The sequence below is a fragment of the Parasteatoda tepidariorum genome, chromosome 1, assembly GCF_043381705.1.
Source record: "Parasteatoda tepidariorum isolate YZ-2023 chromosome 1, CAS_Ptep_4.0, whole genome shotgun sequence".
Taxonomy (NCBI): domain Eukaryota; kingdom Metazoa; phylum Arthropoda; class Arachnida; order Araneae; family Theridiidae; genus Parasteatoda; species Parasteatoda tepidariorum.
In genome coordinates this window covers 45663176-45675505 of record NC_092204.1, presented here as the reverse complement: position 1 = coordinate 45675505, position 12330 = coordinate 45663176, and the positions used below count along the sequence as shown (strand labels likewise).

Below are 12330 nucleotides of genomic sequence, written 5' to 3'. Positions count from 1 at the left end.
CATAATAAAAAATTAAACTAAACATTTAATTTTAGCAAATTTAACCTTAAAAATAGCAATGTCAGGGGTCTGTCCAGGCCAAATTTACTACCTTTTAGCAGTGCTTTCACAAATACTTTACCAGAGCTGATTGCGCTCCGGAAAAAATCCGGATTTTTCGCTAACTGTGATCCGGAAGTTTCCGGAGATCGAAGGTCAAAATGTTAAAAAAATCATTGATCAGAGAAGTTTCCGGAAATCAAATTTTCAAAGGTGGAACTTAAAAACGCAGTTTATTTTATTTGTTTGTAAGGGAGAGCAAGATAGATACTTTATAAGCTTATATTCATGATTAATATTCATTTTTTTTATCTGTAAATAGTTGTTATAATCATGAACTGAAGAAAGAAAGACATATTTGTAAATTTTAATTACTTCTCCAGGTCATCATAGGTATGTGTAAATGGTACAGGTATATAAAAATTTAAATATAGTTAAAGTAAACTAAGAAATATTGAGAAAAAGGAAAAAACCTTGTTTAAATTTTTTTTCAATTTAAACTGTTTTTCTTTTTTCCTTTTTTTTTTTTTTTAACTCAAGTAATTTTCCGGAATTCTGACTTGGGCTCACAATCACCCCTGCTTTACAAATACTTCACAAAATACTTTTATCTCAAAATTTTATTTTTGTATCTTGTAAGAAACGATAAATTCATATTTTTACCATATTTTTGTGTTGATTTTTTAATATAATTTTTAATTTTCTCAAAATAGGTACCTTTCAGAAAAACCTAGACAGACTCCTAAATGTTTAAATTCTGAATTTAAGGGGAATAATTAGATATTGTAGTTTGTCATAGTAGTTAACAGCAAGGTTATTCATATTTCTGGAGATAATCTAAAACCAAAATATAAACAAAAAGTTTTTCCATTTTAGTTGGAAGCTAAACTCCAAATTGCACGCCCTTTAAAAGCTTGCTCACCTATACAGAATGGTGATGAGCTTCAAGGTAAAATTGCCATCATAAAGCGAGGTGACTGCATGTTTGTAGACAAGGTATATATTTTTAATGTTTTTCTTTCTTAAACAATTTTACCAATTATTATGTAGTGAAATCTACATGTTGTGTTAAAACTGAAATGATTGCATATTATTTATTTTAATGTAATATTTCTTCATAGGCACATTATCTTCAGCAGACAGGTGCTGTTGGTGGTATAGTTATTGGTAAGTTCCATTTAACAAACTTATTCACTAGGTGTGTATATGATTTCCTGAGATATTTGGATAATGTGTTATTGTGTTTTCACTTATGAAAAAATTTCTCCAGCTTTTACATTTTATTTTTATTTGAGACTTTAAATAATGTTCCATTCATTTTTATGTTCTACTCATAAAATCTTTGTATCTCATAAAGATCATCATATCATGTTCATGTTATTATATACTCTCTCTCTCTCTCTCTCTCTCTCTCTGAGCCATTTCCAAAGTTTTTATTTAGTAGTTCTATCTCCTATCAATGTTTTGAGGAAATTATTTTGATATCTGTACAAAAGAATTCACATTTCCGTGACTACTTTGTACTTATTTTTCTTCTTTGCAAAGAATTTTTAAGATAGGCAATTTCTGATTTTGTATTTCTCTCTCCCATAACTATCAATGCTATTTTGTTAAACTTAAAGCAAATATCTGTGCAGTTCTTAAAATATCTCTGAAATGGGCACTTCCCAACATTCTTTTTTCGAATTTCTCTCTCCTATTACCCTTATTTTGATGAAGTCAAAGCAGATATCTATGCATTTCTTAAAAGAGCTTTGAAATAGGCACTTCCCAACATTCTTCTTTAGAATTTCTCTCTCCTATTACACTTATTTTGATGAAGTCAAAGCAGATATCTATGCAAAAGTATAAAATATTTTTGTACCACTCTGATGACTATGTTTCTATTTTCTTAAGGATCTCTGAGAGAAGCACTTTTCAAAGTTGGATTTTACTTTTCTCTCTTTCTCATCACTTCTCTTATCATCCTGACCTTTTGGCTATGTTTCTACTTCCAAAAAGATCTCTAAGAGGGGGTACTTTCCTATGTTCCTATCACTTTTACTTTGCTGAAGCCGAAGCAGATATCTGCACAAAAGCGTGAAACATTTCCATTTACAAAAACATAGTGTAGAGCATGACATGTTATAGTCCCCCTCACTGTAAGAAGACTTAATTATGGTACATGTCTAAAAGTTAAAATTATGGCTACAAAAACGAATTTGTTTAAAAAAAAGAGAGAAAAACTTTGCACCAATAAAGAAAAATTCAACACATTGACATCTGTACATCCCAAAAATGGCCGACAATTTAAAAAATTATGTAACAAATAGCAGAATTAGATGAAAATTTACAATTAACTGTGTTCGGCGTAGGAAAGAAACTAGTGTCTAATTGAAAAATTCATAATATCTACCATTACATGTACATAATGACGTTGTCTTAGGTCAAAACTAACATTTCAATTTTAATAGTTTCATGCAATAAAAAACATTATTTTATAATTTTTCCAGTTAGCAGCGCTCCATACTGATGAGCTTGTTTACTAAATTACATGTTAGTAGATTTCTTGATGTTAGTAAATTTCTAGTTTCTTAAACAGAGGGCAGCAAATATATCTTTCTTTTTTTTGTAAATGGGAGGACCCAGGGATTTTAAAAGAAAATCCCTGGATATCTTTTGCATCATCCAATATCTTGCATATCATTTATTTTAACATGAATTTTAAATTTAACTGAAATATATGTAAAAAAAAATATCTTTATATTAAATGAGTATTGTAGGTCAAATGACTCATGACTAATCATCATTCACAAGAAAAAATTTATAGGATCAATAATTCTGATTGAGGTTAAAATAAAAAACATGTGTTTAGGTTTTAAGCATCATTCTAAAAATTTATATTTGTTTGCTTGAATTTCTACAGTTAGATTTTAAGCAATTTTTTTTTCTCTATCTGTAGATAATAATCCTGGTTCCAGTTTAAAGAAGACAAGATTATTTTCAATGGATGGGAATGGAAGGAATGACATAACTATTCCAGTTGTGTTTCTCTTCAGTGAAGAGGCTGCAATCCTTCTAGATGCATTCAAGAAAAACCAAGAGATAATTGTTGGATTAGCTTCTGGTAACTGTAACTTTTATCACTTTTTGTTCTAAAGCTAATGTTATTTTATTTATAGGGAAAAATTAACCATCACCTCCTTCAAAAAGGCAACTAAATCTTAAAAAAAAGGCAAATAAAAAATTGTCTACCAGTTACCACTCTTTTCTGTCAAAAATGCGCCCTGTTGTCATTTTATTATTTTTTTAATAAGTAAGGTATCTTATGAATGTTTTAAAATATTCTGAAAATCGCTTAATTTTATGCTTGTTGCTCCTTCAAATTTTTCTTCATTTTAAAATCAAACCTTTTAATGTTTACTACATTTGAGAAATGTTTTACATTATTGATAGCATCAGTTTTTTTTAATTGTTTACAGTTTTCAATTCTTAAAAAAGTTTTCTGCTGTTAAAAAGCTACAAATGTTGACTGGCCAATAGAGCAACTCCCTTATTTTGCCCTATAGAGGCCTGGAATGTATGCGACCTGAAGAATTGAAGCAACCATCTAATTTTGTATTTTTTAATTAAAAATCTGAATATTTATGTTTAAAATTAGAGACAAATTTTCTTAACAGATTTTTTTCGTAAAATTAGAAACAAATTTTCTTCTTCCCTAACCAGATAATTTTAAAAATCTGCCTTTTTAAGTAAGTCAGATGGAGTCATCATATGCTCTACAATCTTCTTTCAAACTTTGAAAATAAATCTATTCAGAAAATTATACAAATTATTAAGTTTTTTCTATGAATTTAAAAATAAACTGACAATTATTTTGTTGATAATCAAATTTAACAAGCAAAGGGAATATCAATCAGAAAAAAAGAATAACAGTGATAAAGAAGACAAGTTGTTAATTAGTTTTCTAAGCTTTTCAATACAATATTAATAAATTTTTTCAATGCAAAATACCAATACTGTATGACAAAATGACTTAATATAAGTCCCAGCAATCACAGATTAATTTCAAGCTTTGGTTGAGGCGCTAGAATAGAAAATAGAATACAGTAATTGTCAAACTAAATTCTCATCAAAAGTTATCATCAATTTTTCTGGTCCATTCAAATTAAAGACATTAAAAACAAGCATGTTTTTGACGTTTATTTATTTTTTGGTTAAAAATAAATTGAAAATTATAATTGCCTTTATATCCCGGTGTATAAGTCGACATCCTGCTTATGATTATTAAATAGCAAATTTCTGGTATGTAGGGTGTAAAAAAAAAACTTCACATGTAAAGAAAATATGATGAGCGAATCCAATTTTACACAGAGCATTTGATTTTAGGTTTCTCTGAACATTAAGCTATTTGCTTTTTTGCAATAAAACTCAGCTAATGTAATCAGTAAGTAGAATTAATCTTATGTAACTCAGTAAGAAAATTGTGCACAAAAGTGAAAATTCTTTACAATTTAGGGATAAAGTATTATTTTATTACTCTGTTTATATAATCATTTATTGTAAAATAAGGCTCATCTTAGAAGACTTCTTAGACAAAATATCATTTTACAGTAATTTGCATCATTTAATCATTTTACAGTAACTTGTAAGTTATGAAGAAAGTTTCTAACCATAGAAAATCTGAATAAAGAATTTTCTCAAACTTTTACCTCTAAAAAGTAACTAACTACATTCTGGGTATCTTAAAAATGGCCAAGTATTAAGAAATCAGTTAAAGAAAAATGTCAGGAGTGCTAAATGTACAGTTTAATATGTTCCGCTTGAGAAACCAGATACTTTTTCTCCTTGAATTTCAAAATTAGTTACCAAGTTCTTCAATTGATGGCACTGCTAATTGAGAAAATTATATTTCAAAAAAAAAAAAAAAAATTATCAGTTGCAGCAACAACATTGCACAGTCTAATGTTTCTGGTATGGAGCATAAACATTGTTTTATAGTTTTTCCAGTTAGCAGTGCCATCAAACTTTTTCAATTAAATTTAAAACTTGAAGATGAAATTCATGATTGTGGACATTATTGTCAGATGCTATTATTTTTTAAAAAAAAGTTAATTAAGTAGTATAAATTACAAAATTGTTCTTTTCAATAGGGCGTTATGAAGGTGATGTTCTCAATGAAGAAATTGCTAATGAATTCAACGAGGAACCCAAAGAAACCGATGAAGTCACATTTGTGGATCCCAAGTCTTCCACTAAAATGTTTGAAGCAGGAGGTTTTATTCTTGCTCAGCAAAGGGTGCAATCCTTGCTGAGCAAGCTTCACAATCTCAAGCAGTTCAAGGTCGACCTGGATCAACTTGCTAGTCAAATCAATGACGATTTCATCAGTCCAGCCAAAAATGACAATGATGCGTATCAGCAAATAACTCGGGAGACAGACTTCATCGTTGCTTTGGAGCGACTCATGAAAAAGGAGAAAATATTGGAGATAGATCAAGATCTGCAGATCATATTGTCTCGTCTTCGAGAACTGGTCAAAATGCAGACTTTCAACCTCAATGCCAAAGACAGATTGTTTTGTTCAAATGCGGACACCAAGACTCTCAATCCTCTCGTAAACAGAGGTGCTTTTATTGAATTTATGAGTTGTAAATATTGTCCTTTAAGGAACATTAAAAAATTATTCCACAAAGACTCAAAGACTTCAGTGGTGCCTGAAGAGAGTGTTGAAAGTAATGTATATGTTGAGAGAACTGGTAAGCAAGGATTGTCAGACAAAGATTTATGACGACCGTAGGGAAGTTTAAGCTTGTTAAAAGTTTCTATAACATTTGGTTTTTCATTCCCTCCATTTCAGGTTTTTGTTTTTCCATTTTCGCTCAACTCTATTTATTAATGAAAATAATTTCAATTATTCTTTATTTACCGGAATGATGTACAAATCATTGCACACTTGTTTTATCGCACACATGACTAACGATAATTGGAAAAATATGTAATTTAACCCTTTATGCTTTAATATTACTTTATAATACAATTGATTTAAATTGTAAATTAAAAGTTTTTCTGTTTTTATATGATATACAGAGTTAACAATTCCTTGCATAAGGCTCTAGTTTGCTGTGGCAAAAGATCCTTCAGGCCTTATTTTCACTTAAATGAACTGTGGTTTTGATTGAGTTTTTTGTTGGTAAAACTTTCTGTTAAGGTTCCGCTAGTAACCTTCTGCTTAGGATGCAAAAACCTGCTATTCTGGTCTAGTTGTAAGCAAAACTCTAGCAAATATTTTTTACTCATTTACTCGATTGCTATTATAAACAGATCATTTCCTTAATTTGTAACTTACAAATGATTTTTTTTTCTATATTCTAAAGAAAAATTTTAATTAGCTTTGAGAAAGTTAGAATGTTTGAGAATGTTGTTGTCCATCCTAGTAAAAATATGTTTAACTTTTCAAAAATTTCAACAAACAGGTTTACAAATCAGTAAATTCTTATATTTAAAAATTAAAGAACCAATATACATATAAAATTATAAACAAAATCAAAAAAATATATTAAAATTTCCATTGAGTTAATAAATTGGAAAATCACTGCCATATAATTCCACATTTGTTATTGCACAAAATGGCTCGAATACCCCTGAAATAAGTTAAAATTTGTTTTTCAACATTACTAATTTCTAATTCTTCAGTATAAATTTTCTGACAATGTATTAGGATTACTCCTGATAATTCAATTCCATTATTTCACATTTACATGTTGAATTCAAATGTTTTTTATGATCATTTGAAGCATAAAGGGTTAATTTGCATTAGAAATGGAGGCTTTGTCCCTGCAAAATGTGTGTGTTATTTCTTTAAAATATGCTGCTGGGTTATGGTGGGAAAAAATAGTAGATAATAATAAATTTATGTGCCAGTAAAATGATACTTTTATTTAATAAGGGTAATATTATAATGAAATATAACCCTTCTGGATTGTAACTGTGTTAAAGGCTCAAATGCCAGAAGATATTTATGACCTATGAATCTCATGCTAATTATTAGGTTTTAGTTTAATTATATTTATATCAAATTTTGATCTCATGTTAATAAACCTATGTTATTTTAATAGAATTTCAAATACATTTGTATTATCTAGTCTTTCAAATTCTGCCTCATTTTCTGCTTGCATTTGTATAATATCAATACAGTTTATATTTTTTTGTCGTAATAGTCACTACTTTTATAGGAATGTTACGTTTTTAAATAATTTTTGCCAGTTCTCTTATTTATTTTTTAAATTTAATTATTAAAATTACTTTAACAATTTTTAAAAAAACTTATGAATTTAAATTTTGCTAGTAAATTTTTTTGTGTAAAATGGACTAAAATAAACAAAAGAAAAAAATATTAAACTACAAATATTTAAATTTCTTTTGCAATAAGGGGCCGTTCAAAAAGTACGTACATCTCGAAGGGGGGGAATTTGCTATTTTGTACGGTTTTGTACGATGGGGGGGGGGAGGTATTATACAAAGTACGTACATTATAAGCATACACCAAATTAAATTTTTTCCTACACTCTCCTTAAAAAAATATTTAATTTTATTTAAAACATAATTATTTTAATTTTTATGAGAAAGGGGGCTAGACTAATAAAATGTACATACTCTAAGGGACCTTATGTACGAAAGGGGGGTTAAAATTTCTCCATTTTTATGTATGTACTTTTTGAACGGCCCCTAAATACTTTAAAAACACAAACTAGATATTTGCATGTCGAAAGAGCAATATGAATTTTGATTACTTTAATTCCATCATTTCTTTTTCAAAAATCTGCTTATTATTTTATGTTAAAACTCTTAATCATTGATGCATAAGTATTATTTAATTCAAAACTCATTGAATTGAATTTGTTTGAAAAGCAAAGTTTCAGCTTAATCTTTTGCTGATACATTCTTTGCTAATTTCAAAGTTATGACTATGTTATTATTCTTTACACCTCTTTTTCTGACTATCCATGACAAGTTTTTGTTCTATGTTTTCACATTGAACTGAATTATATTTATACACACAGTTAACTCCTGAGTATTCATAAGCAAATTACCTGCTGCCTAGTTCTAAAACTTAAATCTTTTGTGTGATTGCTACAGTCAATGCAGTTTTGGTAAAATATTATAGTGCTTCTTGCCTAATAAAATTGTGTTAATTTCATAAGAATTTTCTGTTTTAACCATATTTTGATAATATATCATACTTTTTCTATATATATTTAGGGGTGAAAAATTATCTTTGATCAATGAAAAAATTTTGTTATACAATTAAAGTAGAGTTTTGAATTGCAATTAAATATATAAACAAATTACATTTTTCGACCAATTAGTCAGGCAAAATTCACTGTAATTGCCATTGCCACAATACTGTGGATAATTTGCAGTTATATATAAATTATTCTTTCAAATTTTTAGTTACTGTTTATTTAATTTTTTTGCTTGATTTGAGCTTTTTAAAATATATATTTCATTATTTTATATATTCTCAATAATACTTTTACTGCAAGTTAGTATTATTTTAGTTTCTGCTTTTTAAACCATTATAGAAGAAACTATTGAATATATATATATATATTGAGTAAAATAAAATAATTTTTATTTTTAAGTGTGAGTTATTTAATTATTAGCTTTATAAATATGCATGTTTGCATGCATTTTTATAGTATGACCTAAAAAGGGTTTTTATCTAGTAATTATTTATACTTCTAAAGTCCACTGTAATTTTTTTTTTTACAAATTGTTAGTTATTATTATTGCTTGTGTTGTTTATTATTATTACTATATTTCTAGGTATATATATTATTATTTCTATAACTATTATGCATGTGGGACTTTTAAATTTCATATTAAGTATTATATTAATAGAACCGTTCTCTAAAGCAGACGCTATGTTCTTCCAATTTTTTTTAAAATTGAAAGTATAATTGTAATGTTTCTCCTTTTCATGTATTCCTTTATCCTATGGTGTGCATTTTTATAAAGACATTTTTAAAAAAGGTAAACATAATTTTGTATGTAAAAGTAATTGAGTTGATTTAATTTTGTAATTAAGAGTTTAGTAGTTATATTTTAATAATTTGAATAGTACAGACATAATATAATAAAAATATTATACAATAAAAGGATCATTGAAAAATTGAAGCAAAAAAAAAATGAAAACTTATTTTGAATTTGAATGAATACTTAACTATTCCTTATAATTTTAATTTCTCTATTTTACTAGGAAAAATAATAATTCTGAGCAAAATGTTTTGTGAAAATTTTTCTATAAAAAAAAAATTAGAATATTTGTTGAGTCAAATAATTATAATAAACAAAAATGCAGAGGAAAAAGTTCTTTCTTTTTACCCAGATTAAAGCTCTTGGAAAAAAGATATTTGATATTAGAAATATATTTTAACTTCGAGTAAACTCCTGTTTCTTAGTCTTCCAGAAGAATTATCCTATTTGCTTCTAAATATATACTTTTAATATATAAGAATAATATTCTAATATATAATATAAGAGGGGAAAAAATAATACTTATACAAAAATATTTAAGTTTGGCAGCATTCCATTATTTTTGTTTCAACTTTTTCAGTATATAAATATTTTTATTTATTTATTTTTTCACTATATATTGGCTATTTGGTAAAATCCGTCTTCTTTGTATTACATTGGTGTAAGTAACATATTTATTATTATTTTTTTTTTGTCCCATTAGTTATTTAATTTTAGTTTTGTAAAAGCAACTAAATAAGTATTACTTTAAAAAAAAAAAGTAATAATAGCATTATATCTTTAATTCACTAAGAGAATCCTTGTTCATGAAACCATTGTTAAAGTATAAAATGGCATGTTAAAAATTTTTTTTACTGTACTTTTAATCCCTATTACTTCTATGTTAGAAGTAAAACGGATTTTTTTATCTTGCTTAAAATTAAAATTCCTTTTGATTTAGAGACAGAAAGGAATAAGTCAGGCTTAAATATTATCTCACCTATTTAAGTGCCAATCACCCAGGGTCTGAAACTTCCGTAAATGACTTTTGTTATGGATTACTTTTTCAATCTGGATCTCTTAGTTTGAAAACAACTCAAAGTGTTTTTGACAATTTTACAAATTAACTGTCTATTTACCTTCTTTTTAACACCATGTCATTCTACCTTGGGCAAGAATAAGAATAAATAAATATTTCTTATTCAAACACATTATGTTAGAGTGTGGAAAAAATATAGGTCAATTAGTAATTTGGTGAAAGGCACATGCCACTGTGTTGGTTTTCAATGTAAAGAAAGAGAAGGATTTAACCTTTAACTCCCATAATAAACTTTTCCTAGGTTAATTGTTTTTTTTTTTTGAACGCCTCTTTATCATTTAAATAAATACAAACTAGAATTAAAAATTTTAATATTTACTGCTTATAATCTGTTTTATTTCCTTAAAATATATATTTTATTGATCCTTATTTTGCAAAAATAATGAAAATTTTTCCTAGTGTCAAAAACAAAAATAACATTAATATAGTTAGTTGAGTATTAATTGATTTTTATACATGATTGCAAAACATATTTAAGACTCATCTGTATTATTTTGAACAAGAGGGAATTTTATGATAAGAAGGGTATGGGTTAATAATATTTTATTGTGTTGTCTTATTATTTGTTATTTATTTTATGTTGGTTTACTTGGTAAAAAAAAACATGGTGCTTTGTTTTTCTTACTTAGGTGTGTTGAAAAACGTGACATTTAATTCCACTTATTTCATAATCTGTGAGTTGTTGTTTTACAATTCTTTACTTACGAAATGTTTGGCTTTATTACATTTGTGTGCCAGATTTCGTAATATTTGAATTGTAGGAGGAGAAAAATTAAGAACTATGTAGTTAAATAGTTGTGATTAAATTATCTTAAATTGCTCAACCTTGTGTGTTTATATAAAGAGATTTAAATTATGCATCCTGCCATGTGACTTTGCAAAAGTGTAGGAGGAGGCAAGAAATAAGATTGTTGTGCAATGTTATTGTTCAATGTGTGTGTCTATTTGCAATTGTTGAAACATGGTTTTTCAAGAGAATACTTTCTTGATGAAAAATGTAAAAATATAGTGGAAATTTTTTTTATATTTATATTTGATGAATTAATTTAAGGTTAATTTTGTTTTTATACCTTATTTACATTAGTATGCAGTGCAGTGATGTATACCAATGATATAATGGTTTAATTGGGGGGAAAAATTTAGTTAATGAGGTAAATTTTTTTAATGAAGGAAATAAATTATATTTAGTAATTAGTTTGTTTTTTGATAACATATGCAATTTATTATAAGTTAATTGAAAAATTTTGGCATTAATCAAGGGAGAAAAAAAAAGTTTTTTTAATTTGATATTTAAAAGCTATATTTTCTTGATTTCCAGTAAATTTATCTACATAATGAAGTTAACTTTTCATTTATTTATGCAATGAAATTATAATAAGTTACAATCTTTTTTAAATAAAGCTGGTCATCTGGAATTTCTTAGTAAAAATTGTTAATGCTTTCTCTTCATTTAGTAGTCCAGAAATACACACAAATATTTACATTAATTTATTGCATTTAGTCAATTTGTTTGAAATATTTCTTAAGTTTCAAACTGTTAAGTGTTATTTATGAAGCCATAGTATGTGTGAGAGAAATGTTATAAGACTGTAAATAAAAATTAATTTGTAATAAAATTTAATAAATCTACATATCAACTCTGTTGTAATGTTAATATTTAAACCATAGATCTTTTTCACTGTGTTGTATCATTTATGAACTACCTTGTCCACAAGTACTAAGTGTATTTTACAAATTGGAACTACTAACATTACTTTTATAAACTTCTTTAATCAGTTAACATGACTTAAAATATGTATTTCTTATTTTCATTATTCCTGTAAATTAGAGAATATCTTATAGTCAACAAACAAGAGCCACAGAGAGACCTAAAAGTTTTCGTGAAACAATCCCATTTCATAATAAAAGATGTTTTTAAAATTGAATTAAGAGAAAAGATAGTTATGTTATATTATCTGTTTTTGTTGATTTTATAACATAAGCCTGACCGTTATCAACTTTTCAAAACTTTTAAGCAATTTGTCATGTTATATCAGTTAGTACAAATGAGTCATGTGTAGAAATATCAATACCCGACCTTTTGCATGCTATTATTGCGAAGGGTCTCTGGAAAGGATAATTTATGTAAATGTATGTTTATGCAACTGTGCTTTTTAATTTTTTAACTGCTTATTCTGCTTGTGCCACTTAGAATT

General features: G+C 26.8%; 1 protein-coding gene across 3 annotated transcripts in view; it reads left to right on the top strand.

The window, feature by feature from the left end:
• Positions 1–11772, top strand: part of LOC107446095 (ER degradation enhancer, mannosidase alpha-like 2) — a 48661-nt gene extending 36889 nt beyond the window's left edge. For all 3 annotated transcript variants that reach the window (XM_016060650.3, XM_016060648.3, XM_016060647.3), the window contains exons 19-22: positions 916–1035; positions 1161–1206; positions 2981–3145; positions 5172–11772. In XM_016060650.3, the coding sequence (XP_015916136.1) occupies positions 916–1035; positions 1161–1206; positions 2981–3145; positions 5172–5809 (969 nt within the window). In that variant the 3' untranslated portion in view covers positions 5810–11772. The remainder of the gene's footprint in view (positions 1–915; positions 1036–1160; positions 1207–2980; positions 3146–5171) is intronic.
• The last annotated feature ends 558 nt before the right edge of the window (positions 11773–12330 follow it).